The sequence below is a fragment of the Xiphophorus hellerii genome, chromosome 9, assembly GCF_003331165.1.
Source record: "Xiphophorus hellerii strain 12219 chromosome 9, Xiphophorus_hellerii-4.1, whole genome shotgun sequence".
Lineage (NCBI taxonomy): Eukaryota > Metazoa > Chordata > Actinopteri > Cyprinodontiformes > Poeciliidae > Xiphophorus > Xiphophorus hellerii.
In genome coordinates, this window is record NC_045680.1 from 916,277 (window position 1) to 943,003 (window position 26,727).

General features: G+C 36.8%; 2 protein-coding genes across 2 annotated transcripts in view; both read left to right on the forward strand.

Annotated features, from left to right (window-relative positions):
* fndc7b (fibronectin type III domain containing 7b) overlaps positions 1-18,029 on the forward strand; it is a 60,104-nt gene extending 42,075 nt beyond the window's left edge. Inside the window, exons 42-59 of the mRNA XM_032572389.1 lie at positions 28-77; positions 701-911; positions 1,901-2,161; positions 3,068-3,328; positions 4,503-4,763; positions 6,009-6,269; positions 7,061-7,318; positions 7,998-8,255; positions 9,158-9,421; positions 9,783-10,043; positions 11,180-11,440; positions 12,403-12,663; positions 13,594-13,851; positions 14,001-14,261; positions 14,336-14,623; positions 15,685-15,921; positions 16,536-16,601; positions 17,376-18,029. Coding sequence (XP_032428280.1) covers positions 28-77; positions 701-911; positions 1,901-2,161; positions 3,068-3,328; positions 4,503-4,763; positions 6,009-6,269; positions 7,061-7,318; positions 7,998-8,255; positions 9,158-9,421; positions 9,783-10,043; positions 11,180-11,440; positions 12,403-12,663; positions 13,594-13,851; positions 14,001-14,261; positions 14,336-14,623; positions 15,685-15,921; positions 16,536-16,601; positions 17,376-17,659 — 4,262 coding nt within the window. The 3' untranslated portion in view covers positions 17,660-18,029. The remainder of the gene's footprint in view (positions 1-27; positions 78-700; positions 912-1,900; positions 2,162-3,067; positions 3,329-4,502; positions 4,764-6,008; positions 6,270-7,060; positions 7,319-7,997; positions 8,256-9,157; positions 9,422-9,782; positions 10,044-11,179; positions 11,441-12,402; positions 12,664-13,593; positions 13,852-14,000; positions 14,262-14,335; positions 14,624-15,684; positions 15,922-16,535; positions 16,602-17,375) is intronic.
* Positions 18,030-20,118: 2,089 nt separating this feature from the next.
* On the forward strand, positions 20,119-25,978 carry henmt1 (HEN methyltransferase 1). Its single transcript, XM_032572442.1, has 9 exons — positions 20,119-20,250; positions 20,437-20,549; positions 21,483-21,617; positions 21,708-21,890; positions 22,684-22,852; positions 23,456-23,627; positions 23,699-23,792; positions 24,005-24,194; positions 25,297-25,978. The coding sequence occupies exons 1-9, from the start codon at positions 20,167-20,169 to the stop codon at positions 25,450-25,452; spliced, it is 1,296 nt and encodes a 431-aa protein (XP_032428333.1). The 5' UTR covers positions 20,119-20,166; the 3' UTR covers positions 25,453-25,978.
* The last annotated feature ends 749 nt before the right edge of the window (positions 25,979-26,727 follow it).

The following is a 26,727-nucleotide window of genomic DNA, read 5'->3' on the forward strand; positions in this document are numbered from 1 at the left end:
TGTCAAACTTCTTCCTTCTTCTTTCAGCACCTTGCATACCTCGAGATTTGAAATCATCCTTTAACTGCACTACAAAGGTGACTGATGGTTTAATTGGCTGTAAACCAGACAATGGGGCATTAGGGCCACCTGAGAAAATAAAAAAGTATGAGAATAAAGTCAAATTTACCAGAATAAAGTCAAAGTATTTGGAGAATAAAGTTGTAAAATTACAACTTTATTCACCTAACACAGTGGTTCCCATATATTTTCTTCTGGGCCCTCCTATGGATTACAATAAAATCCCCCCAAAAAAGAAAAAACAAGATCAACTGGGCGCACACATCGTTCAACCAGACATAAACCTAAACACATATTTTGTTTTCAAACTCCACTGAAGTTTATTTCACACTTCAAGTTCCAAGAAAACAAACTACAAACCATCTTTACAGTGAAACACTTTTGTGTAACTGTTTTTTTTGTGTGTTTTTTTTCATTCATCCATACCTCCTCCCACAACCCCCCTGCAATGGCACTGTGCCCCCTCTAGGGCGCGCCCCACGAATGGGAACCACTGACCTAACATGACTTTAATTTTGTAATTTGATGATTTAATTTTCATAATGTTTACATGTTTTCTTAGTATGGCCCTAATATTCCGTCTCATCAGGTGAAACTGACAGTCTCAGGCTGACTAAAACGTACTTTCATCTTCTCCCAGGTTGGATCGCTGACCTGGAATGCGAGTAAAACCGCTGAGTTTTACATCGTGACGGCAGAGACCAACAGCGGCCACAAAGTGCAGCTGAGCACCAACGACACCTGGGCGTTCATTTCCGAGTTCCTGTGCGGTCATCAGTACTTCCTGTCTGTTCAGGCGGCAGACTCGGTCTGCACCAGTCGCCCCAGCCAGCCTTCAAAACTGTTTTCAGGTAGATTTCTATTAAAAACTTTTATTTTTTGTAGAAACTGAATTCCAAAATCCACCAAAGATAAAACAAAAGAACATAATCGGATTTATGTCCGGACCATTAGACTTCAAAATGATTTCAAAGTGTTAATTCACCAATTCCACCAGGACTTTGTCTCTATCCCTGGAAGACAAGAAGCTTTGGGTTAGTATTTGAAAGTTGCTTATAGGTCTAAAACAAACAATTATTTTAATAATAGATTAATCTATCAATTATCCTGATGACACAAATTTTTCTTTTAACTAATTAAGTTTTATTTTATACAATATCAGAAACACATTAAAATATTCAAATAAATAATTCAACTCCTTTGTTAAGTCAGGAATAGACTTAACAAAGAATAGATTTCATTGCCCAAAATGGATCAACATGGCATTTCTTTAGTAGATTTGAACCGGGTGAAGCTGAAACTGGGTAGAAAGTATTTACAGGTAAAGGTGTTTTTATCTTATATTCAAAATACATATTGCATTTATTATACTAATCATACAGTTTTGACTTAAATTACTGCTCTGAATAAATCGATTTCTCATCAAAATTACATTTTTTAGAGTCAGTATACTCCAGTGAATGATAAATCAATTACTAAATTAGACGATGATTATTTCAATAATTGATTAATTACGATTAATCGTTTAAGCTTCTGATGCTTAGCTTATTTAAAAAAAACAGTATTACCATAAATGATAAAATACTGAAAGTTGGTTTGTTTCTGTAGGGATCAAATGGGTGCCAGAAAGTTATCATTTAATGATTTAGAAAGAAAAAAAAGGACTTTCTGTTTTTTATTTGGTTTTAGTGAGAGAATATGCTAAAGTAGTTGAGTCTTAAGGCTTTTTATTTATCTTTGTCAAATGTGATGATGTGCTGTATTGACCTTTTCTTCTTATTTGCTTCCTCTGATAACAAATCTTAAACCTCTGCTCTTTATATTATGTTCCCGGCCGCAGAGCCCTGCCCGCCCACCGAAGTGCACAGCGTCTTGAACTGCCTGTCGAACATCGCTCTGCTGTCGTGGACCGGCTCGGCGGGGGCGGAGTTCTACACCGCCACGGTGATGCCAGAAGACGGCCAGCCGATGAGCTGCGCGTCTGAAAACGCGCAGTGCGCCATTCCCAACATCCCGTGTGGGAAGCGCAACCTAGTGACGGTTGTCGGTTCCAACGGCATCTGTGATTCTGACCACAGCATGTCTGACATACTGCAGTCGGGTGAGTTGGTAGACATTTAAATGCCTCTTTGATTCTTTTCTTTTTCCAAAAATTGCTAAAAAGAAGCTTATTTCTCTCCTGTTTTTTCACTTGCACACAATATTAAAGGCGACATAATATATTATGCTTCCTTAAACAGGTTAGGAACATCCAAAACACGTTCAATACATTTTTCCCACAAAATAATTCCTATTTAATGAGAGTCGAGTCTGGTCTCTTCTTGGGTTGCTAGGTGACGGTCTGGGGTTGCTAGGTAACGGTCTGGGGTTGCTAGGAGAGGTGCTGGGCTTGCTAACTTGTAATGTTGCATTTGGAAAGTTTTTGAAACAGCTAATTTTCCAGACACCATAAAACATGAACTTATTACCAACTAACAAGTTTGTCTGTTTTTAGAAGCAGTGGAGACCAAAATCGAAGTAGAAAAACAGGCAAAACGTGAATTTTGCTTCATACATCCCCACACTGTAGCCTCCAATTATCTTTAAGTAAATTCAATGAAAAATTAACCCTGTTTAATTCACCAACCTAAAATTTATCTATCTTTTGTACTTTCAAAATCTAAAAGTTTTGAAAGTACAAAATAAGGTGAAATGTGAATTTTGCCTCATATGTCCCCACACTCTTATCCTCCGATAATCTTTAAGTAAATGTAATGAAAAATCAGCTCTGTTCAATTCCCCAGCCGAACATTTAAAGATATGGAAGTACAAAATCAGGAAAAATGTGAATTTAGCACAACAGGTCCCCTTTAAAACAAATCACCTTTATTTCAGTGAGAAAGTACTGGTAAGGGAGAAAATATGAATTAAATACATAAATAATCTGTGCAACAAGATGTTTTCTGCTAAATGCTTTCTGTTTCTGCTGCTGACCAGGTAATCTCCGTCTGCTGTGTTTTCCCCCCAGTCCCCTGCGTTCCCACTGACGTGCGAGTGACGATGAACTGCTCCACAAACGAGGCGGTCGTGTCCTGGAGTGCCAGTGATGGCGCTCTGTTTTACAAAGTGATCGCAGTAAGCACACAGGGAGCCGAGTCCAACTGCGCCACAGAAGAAACAAAGTGTGCGCTGACCAACCTGACCTGCGGACAGCGGTACCACGTCCAGGTGGTGGCGCAGGACAACATCTGCTCAAGCTTACCAAGCCCAGCTGTCGCGTTTGAATCAGGTTAACATTCAGGATTTATATGAATCGCCTTTTCTAAAAACAAAGCTGTGAATGAAGTCTGTGAAGTTGCACAGTCAAAACTTAAATGACAATAATTTTTGTAATTTAGTTTGTCATAAAAGAAAAACATGGGAGTTCATTTTTAAAGTGATATTTTTACTCATTCACTCATTTATTTGTAAATATAAGTTTCAATCATAATATTTAATTTTCTAGCTAAATATTTGGCTTACCAGCTAAATATTTAGCTCCAGAATATTTACGGTAGTTATCAAGCTAAATATGTAGCTCTAAACAAAATACCTAGCTAATATGCTAAATAGCTAGTTTGGAGCTGAATATTTACTTAGCAATATAAATATTTCATTTACAAATTAAATATTTAGCTCCAATATTAAGCTATGAGCTAACTAATCATTTAGTTTATAAACTAAATATTTAGCTTCAATATTAAGCTATGAGCTAACTAAGCATGTAGTTTATAAACTAAATATTTAGCTCCAAACAATTTAGTTAGCTGGCTCCAAACTAAGTATGTAGTTAACTTGGTAAACAGAGATCCAATCTCACCAGCAGCAAGATAAATATTTAATTTACAAAATAAATCTCTAAACAAATATTAAATTTAATTTACCAATTAAAAATTTATCTGGCTCATTGTAGAATATTTAGCTAATGTGCAAATTCACCTACCTATAAGTGAATGTGGGCTACCAAAATAAAAGTTGGGTTTTGCGAATCTCTATATAAACTTCTGCTGCCAACTAAATACTTAGCTCCAGCTGTTTAGTTAGCAAGTGAAATGCATAGCTCCAAACTACATATTTAGTTTGGAGATAAATTTAATTTGGAGCTAAATATTTAGCTAGCAAGCTAAATAATTAATTTACAAACTAAACTTTTCATTCGTTTGGAGATAAATTTAATTTGGAGCTAAATATTTAGCTAGCAAGCTAAATAATTAATTTACAAACTAAACTTTTCATTCCAAACCAAATTTTAAGCTATGTACCATTTACAGCATTTATCTGGCAACCTCAGAACCAAATGTAAAGCTATGAGCTAGCTTACCTAAATTATCGCTGCTAATTTTTGACTGTGTGACTTTACAAATGGCGGCCCATTGTGGCTAAATAACGCCTGAAATGTATTTATGTTTAATTACGTCTCTCAGTTCCCTGCACGCCCAACATTGGCGTTGTGATTTTGGACTGCTACACCAACTCTGCGCTCCTGGACTGGATGTATTCTGAGGGCGCCTTGAACTACACGTCCACTGCCCGGTCCTCTGGCGGCCATGTTTCCAGCTGCACCACCAGCCTCACCAACTGTGAGCTGGAGAACCTGCAGTGCGGCCAGACCTATGAGGTGGCAACTGTGGCGTCAAACGATCAGTGCAGCAGCCCACCCAGCACCACGCTGCAACTGGAGTCAGGTAACCGCTCAAAAAGAAGATAAAACCTTAAATTCTGAGTAAAACTGTTGCTTTATAGCTTGATTTGCTCAAATAGATTTTAATTTTGTTGAATTGCTTAAACTCAAAAGCTGCCAAAAACAATTTAAGGGATTTGTTCCTCCATATTTTCCATATAAAAAGCCTGACTTTACTAGAGTAAAGTTGAATATTTAAGACTACAGCTGTGCACAAATTAGAATTCTGAAAATAAATTTACTGAATAAAAACACAGCATTTAAAAAAAATAAGTTTCTCAATAAAAATCTTTGTGCTGGGATGAGTAGGTATTTTTCAGCTATCAAAATTAATTTAGTTTGTAAAACTGTAGTGACAAGAGTCACATGACCATCAACTGGATGTTACTACTGGCAGAAATGACAAAGAAGACGACGACAGGAAGTAGTTGGAGGAAGATGATGCGGCGAGTTTTTAATGACTTATCTTGTTAATAAACTTATGATTAATGATAAATGACACCAGTTACACAAAGAAGTGTAATTTGTATCACAAAGCTGAACTATGGGTTTGCATTTATTGCATCATTTATCATTTGTCATGAATTTTGATCTACTGTTCTCTCAATACATTTTAATTTATGATAAAGAAAAAATTCTTAGAAACTTTATTTTTATTATTTTCTCCAGTTTGTTCCTCCAGGGCATCAATATCAGTAAATTCAAAAGTATGATTAAATGCGGTTACTGTGTTCAAATTAGTGATATAAATCACAATTATTTAAGTAAAGGGCGTCTCAAAGAAGTCTGTTTCAAATTGGAATGTTTTTTGAGAATCGTATTTGTGTTGCTAAAAATGATGAAAGCCGTAAGTGTTTTCTGTCATAAAAGTACCGCAAAATATCGAGATTAAAAACTGCCCTCCTCTATCGACATTTAATTATCCTTTTCAAATTTATTGATATTTATTCAATGAACAAACTGGAGAAAATAGTAATACTAACAATCCCGACAAAACATAATTAACTGGAATTTATTGTGACACTAATTCAAAATTATGATTACAAATTTATCATAAGTGATGAACAATAAGTTAAAATAAATTACTGAAATTCCTACAAATGGATCTCATGTCTATTTTCATCCACATTAAATCCACCTAGCCTCCATTTTTATTTCCCTGCTGTCCCTCATAAATCACAAGTTTAAGAATAGGAAGAAATTAAGCTCCTCTTCAGCGATAATCCTTAATTTTATCCTTTTCTCCCAGTGCCCTGTCCTCCTGAACACATTGTGGCCAGTCTGGACTGCCACAGCAACGTTGCTCGGGTGGAGTGGCAGGCCAGCAGCGGCGCAGACTCCTACATCGTCCAAGCTTTCGGCGTGCAGGAACACGAGACCAACTGCTCCACAGACTCCCAGTCCTGCATCCTGTCCGACCTCATGTGCGGCTTCACCTACAACGTCAGCGTCCTCGCCGTTAACGGCGCGTGCAACGTGTCGCAGAGCGAAGTGCAGCAGCTCAAAGCAAGTAAGAAAATGCTTTTGGTTTAAAATTTGAAATAAAAAATTGGGACAAAAATGTTGATGTAAGTAGGAATGCGAGTTATCAATAGGCCTGTCACAGTAGCAAATTATGCTGGATGATAAATTATCCCAGATGTTATTGTGATAATAATATTATTGTTTTGAGATAATTTTCATGTCACAGGCACGGTATCTATAGGAAAGGATTTCAAACTAAAGTTTTTGTAAACTAGAAAAAGAAACAGGATATGAATGAACAAGTATGAGAATGTTTTTTTCTCTCTTTCCTGTTCTGGTATCGTGCCGCCATCTTTGTTTCTGTATCAACTGTTCCTGCTTCAGAATGACCAGCAGCGCCTTGACCTGCCACAGTAATAAATTTGCTGGACGATAAATCGTCCCAGTAATTATTGCAATAAAAGATAATATTGTTGTTTTGAGACCATTTTCAGGTAATATAATGGCAAAAATCAGGCAAGAATGCATTCTCAAATCATTAAATGCTAACATTTAACACTGGAACTAGAAGACATTTTAAACATGCAAAATAAACGGAAACAAAAGAAGAAACTGATAAAATGAATTATGAACTCAAAACTGTGCCTAAAAAAAGGATTAGTTGAAAAATGTCAACTGTCGTCCAAATTTTGGTAGAAAGAGAGAAATGATAAATAATACAAATAAAAATTATTGAGATTGTTTTAATTTATCATTAAAATCATTGATTTAATGCCAATTGTGAGACATACATAGATTTTTGTTAGCCGGTTAATTGTTTGCTGACGTGTTGTGTAGTTCCCTGTGTGCCTGCGCTGGTGGAGGCCCGAGTCGTGTGCGAATCCGGCGGCATCATGGTGTCCTGGGAGCAGAGCAAAGGCGCCTCATCGTACGCCACGGTGGCGCGCGGCGGCGGCTTGGTCTCAACATGCAACAGCTCCTCAACCACGTGTCTGCTGGACGACGTCCTGTGTGGCCAGAACTACTCCATCACCGTCATCGCATCGGACGACATGTGCAGCAGCGCCAAGAGCTCAGCCGTGGAGATCGACACAGGTTCAGTCACAATTCGGGTTTCATTTAACACAGCGTTTCTCAAACTTATTCAGGCTGAGGAACAATTCACCGATTTACCGAACACCAACTAACCTGAAATAACACAACATCTTAATAAGTACAACCTGAAATTAAAATATTAGTCTCTTAAATCCCTAATTACTGTTTCCGTTGTCCATCATCAGTTGTCTTTATTGTATTTATTTGCCGATTAAATCATTTTTAATTAATTAAAAATAACAATAGCTGTTGACGTGTGAGCAGAGCGTTATAAGCAAGCAAAGTCTTAAAAAACAAGGAACAGTTCTCACCAACTGAGTCTTGTTCACAGTATAGAGCCGTTCAAAAGAATCACATCATTTGTGAACATCAACACTCTGCAGGTTTACTTTCTCTGATCATATAAGTATTTCTGATGTTGTTTTATTTCCACCGGTATCTTCACTCTTTCTTTTGAGTGACCCAGTTTTAAGCCTTTTCTCCATTATTAGTTTTAATCCAGTTCTTTGCTAAGCTAGCTGTAGCATCTCACTTTCAGTTGACTTAATAAGCGGTCGTTTACATGCAGTACCTTACAGACCACTAGAGGGCGCCTGCAGACCACAGTTTGAGAAACACTGCTTTAATATTAAGACTTCATGTTGTGTTGACCCTTTTGTCCCTTTGTGTCGGGTTGCAGCACCATGTGTGCCGCAGAAAGTGACGGCGCAGATGTTGTGCGGCAACAACACCGGCGTGGTGTCATGGGCAGAAGACAAAGGCGTCCATTCGTACCACGTTCAAGCTTTGGGGCCCGACGGTCACAAAATATTCTGTGACAGCGTCAAAAACAGCTGTCAGCTTCCCAGCATGCATTGTGGCCAGACCTACAACCTGACAGTGACGGCTCAAGATGGACGCTGCGACAACAGCAACGCCTTCATCGACCTAAAGTCTGGTAGGAATACTTTTACATATCCTCTTTAGCTTTAAATTATTGGTTGTCATGGTGACGGGGAAGAATTAGATATAGGAGTTGACTCCGATGGGGTACTTGGGTCGTTTCTGAAAAAAATAAATAAATAAAAATCTAGAAAAAACAAGAAAATTTGAGTTTGAAAAGCCAACAATTTTTCTCGAAAACTCAAACATTTTAAATTAATCTTGGAAATTTTTTAGAAAAAAATATGTACATTTCTCAGTTCAAAAGTTTAATTTGTGAGAAACAAATCAGTAAGTTTGAGATTAATCTCAGAAATATTTTAGAAAAAAACCTGAACATTTCTGAACTCCCAAATTTGAAAATTTGTGAGGAAAAAAAATCACAAAATTTGAGATTAATTTAAGACATTTGGCAGAAAAAAGTAAGGGAGTTTCTGAGTGTGAAAAGTCAAAAAGTCGTGAGAAAAAAAAAATTGGGGATTAATTTCAGAAATAGTGTAAAAAAAAGAAAAGAAAAAGTGTAAAGTCTGAGAAAAAATCGAAATTTTTTTTGATCATTTCAGAACTTTTGTGGGGGAAAAAGCAACAAGTAAATTTCTGAGTTTGAAAATGTAAAATTTGTAAGGAAAAAATCTCAAAAATTTTTAGAATCATTTCAGTAATTTTATAGAAAACATTGGAAAGTCGAGCTCAAAAAGTCAAAAATGTGAAACTTTTGGCGTAATGAGATCAGGAAATTGTTTTTCTAGAATATACACTGCTCATAAAAATAAAGGGAACACTTAAACAGGTGTTTAACACTTAAAGTGTTCCCTTTATTTTTTTGAGCAGTATATGTTAAATAATCTCCTAACTTGCGAGTTGTTTTTTTTTCTTCTAGCAGATTTTCAACTTTTTTGTGTTTCTTCTCTCTGCCAGTTCCTTGCAAGCCCACGAACGTCGGCGCGTCCCTCCGCTGCCTCTCGAACTCGGCCGCGGTGACCTGGGAGTGGGCCAGCGGCGCGCTCTCTTACGTTGCGGTCGGCGTTACTACAGACGGGAAACACAGGGCCAGGTGCAACAACACGATGACCTACTGTGACCTGAGCGACCTGCAGTGTGGACAGACCTACAGCGTCAGCGTGTTCGGCCTGGACGAGTCCTGCTCCGGCGTGGAGAGCAACCAGACTCTCGTACGGACAGGTAGGCACTGAAGGTCGCTAGCTAAGAAGCTAAACTTTATGAATAAATCTGTGTTGTTAACTAATCAACTCTACATCGACCTGCTCTCATTAGAATAACTTATAACTGGAAATAAGGTTTGGTACCAAAGATATGCAGGTGATACACAGCTCTACACGATGATGTCATCATGATGCTTATAACGGCTAAATGTGTGGATGAACAGAAATGATCTAGAGTTATAGATCTAGAGTCAGCGCACAGCTTCAGTTATTACAGCTGGAAACTAGAGATCAGGCTGACCTCTGACCTGAACCTTCAGAGTGATATTAATTGCTTGTTTCATAACTGGTGACTGTAAATCACTTTGCCTCTGTCTCAGCTCCATGTCTGCCTCAGAACGTGACAGTCAATGCTAAATGTGCTGAAAAGGCGATGGTCGTCTCCTGGGCCCCCAACCCGGACGCCCAGTACTTCCATGTAGCCGTAGTGAGCAGCACCGGCGCCAGGCTGTACTGTAACTCCAGCACCAACTCCTGCACCATCGGCGACCTGCCCTGTGGGCAGCGCTACAACGTCACAGTGATCTCCGTTAGAGACGCCTGTGAGAGCAAACCGAGCGCCGTGGTGCCGACCTGTTCAGGTAAACGTCAGCTCATCGTTGCTTCAGGAATGGAAACGTCCTGAGGCCATTTTGTCTAGCAGAGTAAAAAAAATCCTGCTATAATCTACTTTTTCAAAATGATAACAATGAGTAGGGTTGCAAAAAACGATTAATTTCATAATCAATTATCCTATCGATTATTCTGACAGTAAATCGGATAAATTGGCAGATTCTACAGATTTTTCACTAAGCTACATTTTTCATACAATCCTATAAATACATTAAAAGATGCAAATACTTTTTAAAATAAGGAAGAAATATATATTTTTAGCCTAAAATGCAGTAACATATCATTCCTTTAGTAAATTTCAACCAAGTGAAGCTGAAGCGTTGCCACTTGAGAAGATTTTTGTAAAACATATTTACAGAAAAAAGTGTTTTATTTTAAATGTAAAATGTGTGTGTGAATATATATATATATATAGTATATATATATACTGTACATAGTATATCGTATGTTTTTGGTTTAATTGCTGCTCTGAATATGTTTTTTCAGCAAATTGCATTTTTTGAGTCCCTAAACTCCAGTTATCAATTAATTAATTTATAAATTGGTTGAAGATTATTTCAACAATCGATTAATCATGATTAATCCAATTAATTAAACAAAGTGTCTCTTCTCCAAGTGTCATTAACATTAACTGATCAAGTGTCAGTTAATGATTAATCGATTACTAAATTAGCTGAAGATTATTTCAACAATAGTTTCAGTCATTGTAATAATATTAAATTTTTTAATTATTTGAAAGGCAGAAAAATTTGTATTTACTCCAGCTAATAATTAATCGTTGATTATTTCAACAATCAATTAATCATGATTGATCGTCTCAGTCCTAATAATGACATTCGATTGTTTCATTTTCTTTCTGTTTAATTAGAGTTAAAATTTTGCATCTGTAACACTTTGTATTGCCTTGTTGCTGAAAATGTGCTATATAACTAAAATTACCTTTACCTGTACCAACTGGTCAGGTGTAATGGACATCACATTTTTCCATCAAAATAAGGAAAATATTCGGCTAATGCAACCCCTGTGTTCATATATTATAAAGAAGTTTCTGCTGCATAAAAAGTGAATGAAAAGTAACATTCCTGTCCTGTTTGATGTGCGACAGCGCCATGTGTTCCCACGAAGCCTAATGGCCACCTGGACTGCGTGTCAAACTCAGCCTGGGTGTCCTGGACCGAATCGCAGGGCGCCAGCAGCTACTACGTTCTGGCCACGGCGGCCAGCGGCCGTAACTCCAGCTGCACCTCCTCGTCCTCCCTGTGCGAAGTCGCAGATCTGAAATGTGGGACTCTCTACACCTTCCATGTCACGGCAGTCAACAAGCAGTGCAGCAGTAATCACAGCAGCACCTTTGAGATCGAGACAGGTATGCAGCTTCACTCGGGCCTTTTTTTTTTTTAGCTGATTTTTGGTTTTCGGCAACCTGAGGCTTCTTCGGACCTTCCACACCAGCTGTGTTTCCTTTTTTAAATTTACACAAAACTTTGTCACTATTCTGTGAAATCGAAAATACGCAATTAAAATCACATGTGAATAAGTTTGTTCACACAAAAAGGGATTATAAAAACATCGTCCACTAACCACTTCGTGTTGTCTTCTTTGTCATTTCCGCCAGCAGTAACATCCGGTTGTTGATCATGTGACGCTTGTGATGCGACAATAAGTGTTTCCATCAGAGTTTAGAAAATACACAAATTTCGATACTGCCTAAAACCACTACATCGTATCACTAAAACTTTTATTGAAAAGAAGAATTTTTTCCTTTTTTCTCAAAATTATCCATTAATCACATTTTTATAATTCCAACAGACACAATTATACAGTCAATAGAAATGTAGCCACTAGTTGCTTTTCCATTACTAAAATGCACAAAATTTAGTCAATATTTCACTAATGGTAAAAAACAAAAACAAAAAACAATTCTGCAATTGCAGTGTTTCCATGAACAATTGTAATTGCAGTTCTTCCATAAAATAAGAAACATAATTAAAATCACACGTGAATAAGTTTATTCATGCGATAAGTCATGAAGAATCATGCAGCGCCATCATCCTCCTACCACTTCCTGTTCTCATCTTTGCCGTTTCTGTCAGTAGTAACATCCGGCTGTTGATCACATTGTGATGCGAAGGAAACAAAAAACTGTCACGTTTCCATTAAGCACTTTTATTTTTGTAATTACAATTTGCACAATTATAAAATCAATGGAAATGCTGCTACTAGCTCTAGACATGAGTAAGAAGATTTTGTTTCACAGCTATCCAGACACAGAAATGATTGAGTCGACGCCAACATTTGGTATATTTCTGTTTATTTCCATTCCTTTAGGTCCTTGCGCTCTAGAGAGAGTCACTGCAACACCTGCATTCAATAACGACACCATCCTGGTTGAATGGAAGCAAACGCTGGACTCGCCGCTCTACCTGGTCACAGCCGAAGCCGAAGACAAATCCGTCATTTCCTGTAACACCTCGTCAAACCAGTGTGTCCTCCAGGATGCCCGGTGCGGCCGACACTACAGCGTCATCGTGTCGGCTTCCTCAGACAAGTGCAGCAGCCTAAGAAGTCCCCCGACGAAGATCAAGACAGGTATTTAAAACAGAATCAGTTCCCACTTTATGAGCCCCTTGCATGTTGTTGTTTACATCTGGAAACTTTCCGCATGCGCACAACGCTGGAGGGCAAAAAAACGATATTTTTACTTGCCATTCATAACCGCGCTGCTGCGGTAGAACGACTCCGTTAACAAAATGAAACCTGGAGATGTAGGTATTATTAACTCAGTGCTTTATGCCACAGCTAAGGGAAAATAAACACAGAAAACTGTTGTACATCTCAAAACCACTTCTTTTTTTTCTTGCTCTCTTGTCACCTAAGTTGCCATAGCAACTGACGACACATTATGTTTCAGGATTCAAAATTTTAAAAAACAGTCAAACATTTCCCACACAAAGAACAGAACATTCAGAACATTACAGTTTAATGTTTTATTTTGTGATTATTATGATTATTAATAAGTGATGGCTGTGGTAGATTAGCTAGTGCTGCTATTAGCTAAGCTAACACTGTGGTGGTTGATTAGCTAGTGCTGCTATTAGCTAAGCTAACACTGCGGTGGTTGATTAGCTAATTTAAACACCTTCTCTCCTGGTGATCTGTCAGAGTTGGTGTGGGTCGTCTTTTTTATTATTATTATTTTTTAACTGAACGAAAACACACTAAATTCCACACCACATCTACATGTTAAGGTTGTCATAGTCAAGCTAGCATAACTGAACTCTCCCTTCCTATTTTTTTCCTAATTAAAACTTTTTCCTGACCTTGTTATCAAGTTGTCATAGTGTAGCAAAGCACTGCATCCCTTTTTATTTGATATATTAGGCGTAAATTTAAGATTTAGCATGTTATATTGACGGTAGTCATCGTTAGCCACCAGCTTTTTCCCCTGTAGCAGGGAGATGGTGGGTGATCTTATGCCTATCCACGTCTTTTGGGATATTTAATCTTTTTCTCCTTTAGCTCCCTGCGTGCCGAGCAATGTGACAGTGGTGTCGCAGTGCCAGGACAGAGGGGCCGTGGTTTCCTGGGAAAAATCGTTGGTGGCCACATCATACCGGCTGACGGCCAGAGGACAAGATGGCCACGTTGTGGCCTGCAACAACACGGCCAACAACTGCTCCCTGTCTGCCCTGCACTGCGGCCAGGTGTACGGCGTGAGCATCACCGCCGTGGGAGAAAACAGCACCAGTTACCCCAGCAACGATACCTTCAGAACAGGTACAACTGGGGCAGAAACGATTAATTGTTTATTGACATAATCATCAAATAATTTAGAAATTAATTAATTGTTAACTGGAGTGTATAATCATGGCTGGAAAACGTCACCAGATTCACTCTCTGACTTCCTTTATTTTTTATTTCTTTAGTGCCTTGCGCTCCGTCTAATCTCGCCGTGGATATCGACTGTCAGACCAACTACGCCCGGCTGTCTTGGGCTCACACCGACGGCGCTGTGAAGTATTTCAGCCGCGTGTCGTCTGCGGCTGGCGAAGCCTTTTACTGCGACAGCAGCAACACTTCCTGCACACTGAAAAACCTGCAGTGTGGCGGCAACTACAACTTCACCGTTACAGCCTTCGACGGGGCCTGCAACAGCTCGGAAAGCAAACCTCTGCAGGAAGGAGCAGGTAACAGAGTTAATTTAAAATTAAAATAGCATTTCTATTTTTATTGGTGCAACTCTCTCTCTCTTTTGTATCAGCTCCATGCCCACCGTCTCGCCTGAATGTCCGGATGCAGAGGATCAAACTAACGTTCTGGGCCATGATATCCTGGGACAAAGTCAACTGTTCAGGCGTCGAGTATTTGGCTGAAGTGAGAGGCTGGATCAGAAACGACCCGCTGACCCTGATGAAAGTCTCCTCCTACTGGCAGCCCAGGCCGTACTTCGAGCTGCCGATCCCTTGCAGCTCGGCTTTCAACGTGACCGGGTTCTCCAGAAACTCTGGAGGCGTCAGCAAGCCGTCCAGAATCTACACAGGAACCACAGGTAGGTCAGGATTTACAACGTTACTGGAAAAAACAGGCAGAAAATACTGAACATTCACTACAATCAGTGAAAACAAGAAATTAGGGCAATTGTAGACAGAAATTTAAAAAAGGAGTAAATTTCTGTCACAAAACTAAGAAATTTTGAGATTAATTCAAGGAATTTTCTAGAAAATGTACATGTATGAGTTTGAAAATTCTGAAATTAGCTAGAAAAATCTCAAATGTTTAGATTAATCTGAGAAATTTGCTAGGGAAAAAATTAAATTTCTGAATTTGAAGAGTCAAAATCTCAAATTTTGAGAATAACTTGAAAAGTCAAAAATCTGCAAGAGAAAAGTCTGAATTTTTTTTAATTAATCTCCAGAATTTTCTAGAAAATGTCTTTGTTTGAAAAGTCACACATTTGCTTAGAATACTCAAATTTTTAAATTAATCTCTAAATTGCAAATACAAATTTTAAAAAATGTGAGTTTTTTCTTGCATTGTTTGGACTTTTGGAGCTCAGAAATGTCCTTGTTCTTTCTATAACATTTCTGAGATTAATCTCAAACTTTAAAATGTTTTTCTTGCAAATATTAAACTTTTGCAGCTCAGTTTATTTTTTAGAAAGTTTCTGAGATTAAGAATGGCCCCATCATAAATAAAAATATTTACGCTTCAGTAAAATCTCCATTTATTCTCAAAATTCTGTTTTCCCTCCGAGAATAGAAGTTAGCTTTTTATTGTTACCATTTAATGAAGTTGTCAATTATTATTGCTTTATTGATTTAGAAATGTACTATAGAAATTATATCATGTTAACAATTATTGATGCAAATATGAATGAATGACAGATATGTATAAAGAAAATACTAATAAATAATGTTATAACCAAGATATCATGACTAGTAATTTATTGGATGATGCTGCTGATGTAAAAATAAGTTTATACTTATACCCACTTCTTTGAACGTGTAAATATACTTTATTTTCTTAGTGTGTAACTTTGTTTATTATTTTATTAAAGGAAAGTACAGAGCAGTTTATTTCAATTATCATCGCTGTCTGTTTGTCTCGCAGAGCCTTGTGCGCCGCAGAGGGTTAAATACAGCGGGAACTCGACGTCGGCCATCTTGTCCTGGGACGCGTCGGTGTTGGCCACCATGTACACGGTCTACAACGTGTCGGGGGGAAGCCGGGTGAAGCTGTGCAACACCACGGGACTCTCCTGCCAGCTGACCAACTTCAACCCTGCTGCCACCACAGTAACAGCCAGCAACGCTGTCGGGGAAAGCAACCCGAGCCAAAACATAACAGGTCCGACACAAACGGTAGCAGAATCTTACTTGGAGATGTAAGATTCTCAACATCTCCAAGTTGGTTTCCTCTGTTTGAAAAGAACTAAAGTCCCAGACAACATTTATGCCTTGTATAAAGACGATGTTCAAGGACCATTGAAATTTTAAAATAAAGTTAATTTCCGCCAAAAAACTAAGGAATTTTTTAAAAAAATATTTAAGTTTGAAAGTTAAACATTTTCTAGAACAAAAATCTCAGAAATGTTCATGTTTCTTCTTAAAATGTGATATTAATAAAAAAATATTGTTTCAAAAGTGTAAAACTTTTGACTTTTCAAAGAAATTTCCATGTTTTTTTTCCATTTTAGAAATCTTCTGAGATTAACCTCAAAATTTCAGGGTTTTTCTCAAGAATTTTTTTTTACCTGTAAACCTGAAATTTCCAAGCTTTTTTCTAGAAATCTTCTGAAATTATTCTCAAATTTGAGTTTTTTGGCAGAAATGTTTTCCTCTTTTTATATTTTCTGTCTGCAGCATTGTAATAATACGGCGTCGTACTGTCATGATTTCCTCTTACTGTGCAAAAATATAAAATGAAAGCTAAGAAATAAATAATTCATTTCTGTTCACCAGGTCCAGTCAGAGCACGCAGGAGACGAGATCTGCAACCCGATCAACTCGACAGCGATGAAGAAGAAAGTTAGTGACTTATCGATTATTTACTTAATCTAAAGTTGATTGATTTTATCCATCATCTAATGATTACAGTAAGCAGCCATTTTCTTACAAAATCAATCCAACGGGCACAAATGGCCCACGGGCCGCACTTTGAATATCCTTAGTTTAAGGTGACATTATTAGTTAATCGATTGGAACTCATTTTAATTTAATAACAGAGATTCCAAAAAACTGTACTCATGTAAAATTAGCACTACTTTAATATATTTTTACTCAAGTAAAAGTAAAAAGTACCCATCCAAGAAATGACTCAATAAAAGTAAAAACGTATTTGGTAAAAAGTCTACTGAATAACTGATCAAATAATCAATCATTTAGTATTTAAAAACATAACCAAATGATAAAGTAGAAATTTTGACATTTTAAGGACCAAAATGACAATAATTCAAATAAGCAACAAAATATAACAACGTCGGGCAAAAGAAAATGTTTCCAAATCAGTTTCTATCAATAAAAAACTTATAAAACTATCAAAAGCTGCAGTGTGTTTCTGGTACATTTTTGGTTCAGACATGTTTGTTTTTCATTCAGTGGGTAGAAAAAACTTAAATTTTACTCAAGAGTAGAAATACTTCATGATAAAATTACTCAAGTAAAAGTAAAAAGTACTAGTTACTAGTTACTACCCAACTCTGTCAATACACCATTAATCGATGATTAATCTCTATAAGTGGACTGTAGTTACTAGTTTTGATGTTGTGGATGTTATTTTGAAGCTTCTTTACGCTCTTCCAGGTCTGGAGACCCCAGAGGTTCTGGCCGTGACAGCGAGCGGCGGGTCCTTGTATGTGAAGTGGAAGATGGTGGACGGAGCGACCGAATACGAGCTCGTCATCGAAGAGGAGCAAAACGCGGAGCAGACGACTCCGCTGCCGAGAGTGAGGAACGTAGGCGGGGATTTTTACACAGAGACTGGCCTCAAACCCGTGACCAGCTACTGCGTCAGAGTGGCAGCAAAGGACGGCCTCAACCGGAGCGACTTCTCCTGGCCGACCTGCAGGAAAACCGGCGCTTCGTAAAGAAACCAATTACTGTAGAGACTGGATGAAAGAGTTTTATCTGGGGTAAAAATGGTTTTTCCACTACGTAGCATCCATCACAGATTTTCTTTTCTGGTTTGTGCTCAAAGAACTTTAGGAAGATAACTGATTGCTTTAATAATCTAAACATGTAGCCATTCATAGCTGTCTAAATGTGTTGCTGAAGCCATATTTATCAAAAGAATTGTTTATTTTTAAGATAGGTTAATACTTTTTTTTTGGATGATTGTTAACTCTTAAAAACTCAGTAAACCTGATAATTTATCAAGAAATATCCTTTAAATGTATATTTTCTTGGTGACTTACCTGCTCAGATGACGAAATAAAAAGAAATCTATGACATATTAAAGCAAATTTGTGAAATTATTTTGTTGGTGAAATGTCTACGGTGTTCCAAGAAAAACCTTTTCAAAGTTGACACAAAGAATACAAAGTAATAAAAGCGACGATTTCGTCCAAACAGACCCAAGTTCAACTAAACAGAGTCGACGTGGGATTATATGAAGACAGAAAAACAAAACACAAAGAAGCCACATACAATCTCTGCAAATGACCCTGGCAAATGGGCTAAACAAACCAAATTACATTTTCTTCACAAAATCATTCCTATACAACGAGATTGAGTTCCTTTCAGAATGAGCTGACAGTGAAGGAGGTTCTGTCACTTTAAATCCAAATAAGCTGCCACTGGCCACGCCCACCATCTCAACGGTTACACTCGGCGAAAACGGCCGCAAACAGGTGAGCAGTTATACCAACCAGACATTTTGAAAAAGCAAAATTAGAGCGTCCAGAAGAACCAACAAGAACGCAGCAAGTGGACTCTGGACAGTAAGTTGACAATAAGACGCTTTTTTTTTCCGGCAGCGATTTTACAGCGCAAACAGCAGTAAAACCAGCTGACCAACCAGTGCTGGAGCTTAGCTTGGGTTGCTAGGTGACGGGTTGGGCTGGGCGGGGCTCGGCTTGGGTTGCTAGGTAACGGCTCGAGCTTCTCCGAAACCCAAATGGAAGTACAAAAAGTGAATTTTACATAATACATCCCCTTTACCATTTGATAATAAATACTTTTTACACAAAGAACACAACCTACAGCATTTTTATTACTTTACTAAACATTTACACAGTATTGTATTTAAATATAACCAAATATATTTGGCTCAAAAATGAAGTTGCAGTTTCCTAAAGCTGGAACACACAACACACTATCTATAATATTTTTATTTTAAATTTTATTTGTATTAAAGCGATAATATGGTTTTTTTTTTGTTTTTTTTAGAAACATAGTCCCATTTTATAGCACAATCAAGTGACTATGAATGCCTGCCATTGGAGATTTATTCAAACATGCATGAAAGAATCAAGGCAGCACTACAGGTATTTTATTGATTAGGGATTATAACATGGTGTAAAGCTCAAAAAGGTAACTTTTACATAATATCCGCCCCTTTAAGCAATATTATATGCAAATCAAATCTGTACAGAATTCATAGGCAATTTAACACTAAAAACAGTAAATCACAACAGACCTCATTAAAATACACCGAACATTTTAAATACTAAAAATGGAATGGAAATTGTAAAAAAAGATATTTCCTAATTACTATTACATTGTCCAGACAAAATTCAACATTTTCGTTCATGAAATCAAGTCCAAATATTACATTATTTGTTTAAAATAGAAATAATAAAGTTTTCAGAATAAAGCCAACCTACCAATAACATTACATCAAAAACATGTTTTAAATTTACACGAGTGTCTCAAATAAACAGCCAAGAACATCCAGATTTAACTATCATTTGAGAATGTAACTTTGGGACAACCTACAGTTTTGCAACTTGCATCAGTTTAATTTTATGGGGAATAAAGGAATATAAAAATAGTCTGCAATTTCTGAAAAAATCTTCTATTACTCATCTGTTGTGTTTAATTGGGTTGATAAATATGTTAAAGGTGATTCATTCATTCGCAACAAAAAATCATCTGAAACAGTATTTTCAAAATCAGTGAAGACTAAAAATTGTTAAATGAGCTTAAGACTGATACAAACTTCACTAAATCCTCTGCTAAGGTGACGAATATGTTCTATCCTAATATTCATCGTAGGGTGCTTGTCTGCCAGATTAAAAATGTCTTCTGAAAATAACAACTTTTAAGCAGCTATTAAACATACTTTTCATTACGTATGTATTTCTGTGTTCATTATTTTTTATTAATTGTTCTGATGTAATATTCTAATCCTGTTTTCATAAAGTGTAGTCAAAATTAAGGCTACAAAACACCAGTATATTTATAATTAATTTATATAATGTGTTTCACTGAGTGAATTTTGTTAATGAAGTACATTTTTGATTAATATTCAAATTTATCATTATTCTGTTAAGTGCAGTTCCTTCGCTGGCCTCTGGCAAACAGACATTTAAACGGCGCCCCCTACTGCCGAGGCGGCTAATAGACGGTCACAGTAAACTGTAGTGGAAGGAAAATGAATCCCATTTTTACTCCGTCACTTCACAGCCAACGACATCAGTTTGTCGTCGATTTTGTCAGAAAAAACAAACCTACGAAGGTAGTTACTAAAATTCAAACACGAATTAAGCAGGAATTCAGCTATTTCTCCGTGTTAGCTTGGAAGCTAACGTTTGCTTGTAGCGAAGCCGCTGAACGCCAATATCTAGTTTACGCAGTGCTACCTGTTGATGACGCGTTTTCTGACAACTTGTTGTCCAGTTGCTTGTTTTTCTTCTCCCACCAGGTCGCTGACCTGGGCTGCGGCGAGTGTAGCCTCCTGAAACAGCTCAAGTTTCAGCGGAGCATTGAGCTGCTGGTCGGCGTGGACATCAATGGTGCCAAAATCAAGAAAAATATGTGAGTGACGAAAAGGGAAGGGCACATTTATAAAAAAAATTTATCGCTAGCGTACAAATTTTCCACAGGAGTAATGAAAAAATACATATTTATTTTTATCTAATTATTAACAACAATGCATGACACGGTTAAGAGCTATTTAGAAACTCCAGTTAACCTAAAAAAACAACAAAAAACAACCAAACAAACAATAAAAAACTAAACAAGGATCCTGACTTAATTTTGCAAGATCCTGCGAAAGTTTCTCGAGATTTTGTCTCAAGGCACTTAACAATAAAAGTTAATTAAATCCGTTGAAAATGAGAATTTTTCATTCAACTTACCTGGTTAAGTAAAGATTAAATAAAATGAATAAATACAGGCAGGTGCCTCCATTTCAATTGATCGGTATATTTTACAAATTAACTTATCTAAGAAAACTTGGCTATTTGCATGCAGTCAATGATTTGCCACAGTCATTTCTCCTGAACGTTCATGTGGTGGCAGGTGTTTGGATAAGTACTTATAATTTTCCAAACAAACAAACAAACAAAAAGAACTGATCCTAGTACAGAACCGTGTGGGACACAATAACTAACTGCTGCCTCTCACATAATGGAATTGACTGACTAAGTAGGACTTGAAGCACTTTGAATTGCCTTGTTGCTGAAAATGTGCTACTTAAATTAGTTTAAGCTGCTCATTTGTTTTCTGTAACCTTTTCCAGGGTCTGTATTAAGATGTAGCACAGAGTTTAGTGAATTAGCTCTGAAATTACGTCATTTCCACCTTCAGCTACTTCAGTTTCTGCGCTGTGATGTGATTTTTCTTTTTTTTTTTAAATAAACCGATGGAAGTTATTTATGTAAACCATTACTTTGAAAGTGAACAGTACGTTTTTCTTTTGCTTTTTACAATTCAATTTCTGAATTTGTTGCTTGTTTGTCCCTTCAGGCTCAGACTGGCTCCTCTGTCAACAGACTACCTGCAGCCTACCTTCGACCAGCTGCACATAGATCTGTACCAAGGCTCAGTCACACAAAGGGACGCTCGGCTCACAGGGTTCGACTTGGTGACCAGCATAGAACTGTAAGTGGCTGTTATAGCTACAAAGTTATTTGTTAAATAATAATTTCTGCTTTCAAACATGTTATTTTGTTATGTCTGTGTTTTTTGCAGTATAGAACACCTCACTCTTCCTGATTTGGAGCTCTTTTCTTCTGTGGTTTTTGGATACATGAGGCCAGCGAACGTCATCATCAGCACCCCGAACTCTGAATTCAACAAACTGTTTTCTGGACTGACTGGTTTCAGACACAGCGATCACAAGTTTGAGTGGAACAGATCAGAGTTCAGATCCTGGTGCAGTACAGAGATTCAATTATTCACAAATAAACAACAGTGCAGTCAAACATCATGCAAAGTTAATTTTAAAAAGTCCAACTCATTATTTCATGACCCATGGAGTGATATCTCAAGTAGAGCTGAAACGATTAATCGTGATTAATCGATTTATTTAGTAATCAATTAATCGTTAACTGGAGTATACACTCAAAAAAAGGTCATTTGCTGAAAAAACGGCATATTTAGAGCAGTAGTTAGGCCAAAATTAACAAGAAATATATACATTTTGCATGTAGTATAAAAACACCTGTGAATGTCTGTGAATATGTTTTAGCTTCACTTGGTTCAAATTCACTAGAGGAATGCTATATTTTTGTATTTTAGGTAATAAAATGTTTATTTTTTATTTATAAGGGGAACTGAATTATTTGTTTATATTAATATATTTCAAATATTGTATAAAACGGCTCAAGTGGTCAAATGAAAAATTTGTAGAACGATTTTTCTTTATCTGATTAATCGTTAGAAAAACAAATTAATCGAGAAACATAATGGGTCTCCTATAAAGCCAGATATTTCAAAAGAAAGTAATTTAACAAAAAAGGAGCAACTTTTGTAAATATAAGTAAAAAAAATTGTTTGTTTTGTGAATATGAATTAAAATAATTTACCATGTCGTGCATTTTAAAATGACAAAATAAGACAACAATGTTCTGGTGAAAAAGTTGAGTACATGGACTCATTTCAGGCTTTTAAACAACAATTTTGCCTGTTGGATTTTCCTTTTTAATGTCCATCTTGCATCCTGCAGGGCTCTTAAAGTGTGTTTGGATTATGGCTACGAGGCTGAATTCACCGGAGTTGGAGAAGCGCCTCAGGAGCTGCAGGAAAGTGTCGGTTTCTGCTCCCAGATTGGTGTGTTTCAACGTACGAACGTTTTACCCAACAGATTTGAGGAGGAAGTGTTTTTCTACACGTTGGTGAGTTTATTCCTCTATAAACCGCTGGTTCTCACATGCATCACTTAGGGCTGAAACGATTAATCGTGATCAATCAATTATTGTAAATAATCGTCGACTAATGTAGTAATTGATTAATCATTAACTGGAGTAAAATGCAATGATACAGCAGTCCTTTGGTCTACTTGAACCGGCTGAACTGAAGCTGCCACTTGAGGAGTTTTGGTTAAAATATATTCATAGACAAAAGTTTTCTTTATGTTAAACATAAAATGTATATATATATATTTTTACGGTTTTGACTTAATTACTGCTTTAAATATGTAGTTTTTTTTCTCAACAAATTGTCTTTTGTTGAGCCTGTAAACTTCAGTTAATGATTAATTGATTATTAAATTAGTTGACAATTGCTTCATTAATTGATTAATCACAATTAATCCAGTTAATTGTTTCAGCTATACTCTAAAATACGGAAACAAAAGGATGTCCAGATTGTCCAAAAATTAAGTCTTCAAAGACCAAAAATATACTTAATCGCCCTAAGAAGGCAAAAACTCGGGCGATGCAAAGTTTATGTTTGTCCTTCTCGGCTTTGATATTTGAACTCATGGTTTTTTGTTTTAGGTGTACTCTGTAAATTACCCCACTTTGTGTGACAACAACACTTTCATCGGACTCCTGCTGAGCGAGGTTCTGTATAGGGCAGAACAAATGAAGAACAGCTGGATGGAGAAAACGACTGGAGGGACGAATTGGGGTTTACCACACAGTCAGACTGAACAACGGAAACAATCAGGTAGACGAAGACGCTGAATTAAAACTGCATTTCTCTGCTTTAATTTGTATAAAACATCTTTTTCCGTTCAGCATGTACAGAAAGGTTGGATTGTCCAGGTGAAGGGGAGGAGCTTACCGAGTCGCTTTGGACAACCAAGCAGGAAGAGTCCGGGACATTAAACAGGTTTGTTTCCGTTTGGAAGAGAAGAAATGTTTAAATTCTGACAATTCTGTTCACTTTGGGAACAAAACGTTGCATGGATTTCTCTAAAATCAAGAACAAGCTGTATGAATAAATACATGCAAATATGTAAAATAACAAGTAACAACTAAATGCATAAAGTTGTGTGAATGCATGTATCCAATATTGTGTTTTTGTGTTTGTTGTTGTTCCAGGTTTGTCGTCGTTCCTCTGGCGGCGCTCTGCTCCTTCTGTCCGAAAATCGCTGAACTGAGTGGAAATCTTTCAAATCTGAGACGTCTCCTGATGGATCAGCCTCAAGTTAAACTCTCTCAGGATGGATTCTCTCTACTCGTAAAATGTGAAGAACAAGGTACTGCCTCGTTACTGCAGAGTGTGAACTGTGTAATTTGTATTGAGACATTTTTGGTCCAAATACTTTCAGTTAAACATAACTTTAATCAACACTATTAATAAAAAACCACATTTCTGGCATGTTTCCTTCTGAGTTTTTTGAAATCACTTCTTACTTTTAAGACCCTTTGTAGTTTCTATTATGTTTATTTTTAAAACCTTTTAGTAGGGCTGCAACTAACAATTGTTGATAATTGATTATTCAGACAGTCGATTAATCATATATAAAAATGACTGATTCTGCAGATTTCTCATTTAACCAGTTAAGCCTTTGTTTAAACAATATTCAACATGATTGAAGACACAAACAAACAAATAATTCAGTTCCTTTTTAAGTAAGAAAATAGACATTTTATTGCCTAAAATGCAATAACAAGGTATTCCTTTTGTGAACGATTAATCGTTTGTAGATTGATTAATTTTTTTCATTAACCAATTAATAATTGGATATCAAATTATTCTTAACTGGAGCTTTTTTTTTTTAACAGAATTTGAATCAGGTGAAGCTAAAGCTGCGCCTTGAGTAGCTCTGAATGAACTTATTTACAAACAAATTTGATTTTTTTTATTTTAAGTGCACATTGGGTCTTTTTGTACAGTTTTGGCTTAATTATTGCTTTAAATATGTCATTCTGTCAGCGAATAACATTTTTTTTTAATGTGTAATGCAGTTAATGACTAATTGATTACCGAATTAGCTGGCGATTATCCCAATAATCGGTTAATCACGATTAATCGTTCCAAACCTATATTTTAGTTCCAGGTGATGCAGGAGGAATTAATTGCGTTAAAAAACTTTCTTTACACCTTAAAATATATGTAAATAATTAATCAAAATGAATGTGTTAAAGTTGTTAAACCTGTAAAACATGTTTCACTATCTGAATGGAATGTTTTTGACTTTTAATTTGACTTTTCTGATACTTTGAATTCATAAAAGGTTTGTGTAATCTACAGTTTGTCCAGCAGATGTCAGATCTGCCTAAAGTTTAGAGAACTGAATGTTCCTGCTCCAAAACATGCGAATGCTTTGCATTTTAATTTTTTTCTGCATGTACTCGGACCCTCTTGATTGGATTTTATTGTTTTTCAGAGCCAGAACAGATTGACAGCGATGAAGAGGAGGATGAGGAAGATGCACCAGCCGTCCAGTGTTCCCATCAAACTGAACCAGAGGAAGACTGGGAAGCAAATATTTGACTTGGAGAAATTGGTTTTGTTGTCAGGAAACGCTGGTAGTGTAAATTAATCTACCCTAAGGAGAATGTTAAAAAAAAAGGAAAAGTTTTTCAGTTCTTTTTTGTCTGAAGGTAAACTGAAAATAAACCCGAACAATGAATCGTGATTCTTCCACCTCATAAAAAAAACTCAAACAGCATCGAGGCGTTTAAACTGTTTTATTCAGCAGTGCTGGGGAGACATTTTGCCGATCAATACAGTCATTAGGGAAGCAGTTTGTCAAAAAAACAAATCCGTAACAGAGAACACTCAACGTGTCAGAACGTCACTTTACAATAGATTAGTTTACAGTTTTAATTAGACAACAGCTTCACAGAAGAGAAAAGCACCATGTTTGGAACATGTTAGGTACCGAGATGAGCGCCACACAGATAAACGCTTTATTCCAAACAAAAAGACAAAAAAATCACCTTCAGACAAAAAGACTTCTGGCACCCAGAGTTTAAACATTTAGTACCAAATTGCTCATTAAAAAGACACTTTATTTTCAGACAACATTTATTAAAAATGTCACATCGGCAACAAAGATTAGAAAACAAAAACGATAGTATCTTTTTTTTTTTCTCAGAAACCTTCAAATCAAAAACAACTAAAAATGATTAATTACTTCAGACAACATTTTATGAGAACAAAATTACATTTTGGATGATGAACAAGTGAACAATTATTCCTTCAACGTGAAAATGGATGGCACAATAAAATGAGGACGAGGAGGATAAAGTGCGCCTGGCTGGAAACTTCCGTAAAGCTCAGAAGATTATAACCATGCATGTCACAAAATGGCCTAGTTAAAACACCAAAGGCTTGTGCAGATATGGCTGTAATGAGTTTAACATTTATTCTACGATTTGCAGTCACTTCTGATGGAAAAACAAAACTTAAAGATTCTGCAGAGCCTGTTTTCTAGACGGTTGACCTGTTGATACTCCGTCAAGTTATTTGCCTACTTTGTTCTGAAACATCATGAACTTTGAACCCTAACAGGATATAAACAGTCTTCATACAATAAGAGGAATTCAGCACAGATTCAATCAATAGTGCAGTTTTCTACCATAGGTTTTCCTTCCACTCAACTTTCCCCATGTATTCTTGGATACAGCCAGGTTAATTTAATAATTACATTTTTATGTAATTATTAAATCCTCCTTGCTGAGGGTCTCAGTTACTGGCTGCTGGACAACGGTCAGGTCGGCTTTCTTCACAATGATTGTGAGAACGATTTATTTAAATATCAACGTGTGTGTGATGTACGGAAGACAAATAGGGCCACTAGAAAAAACAAACA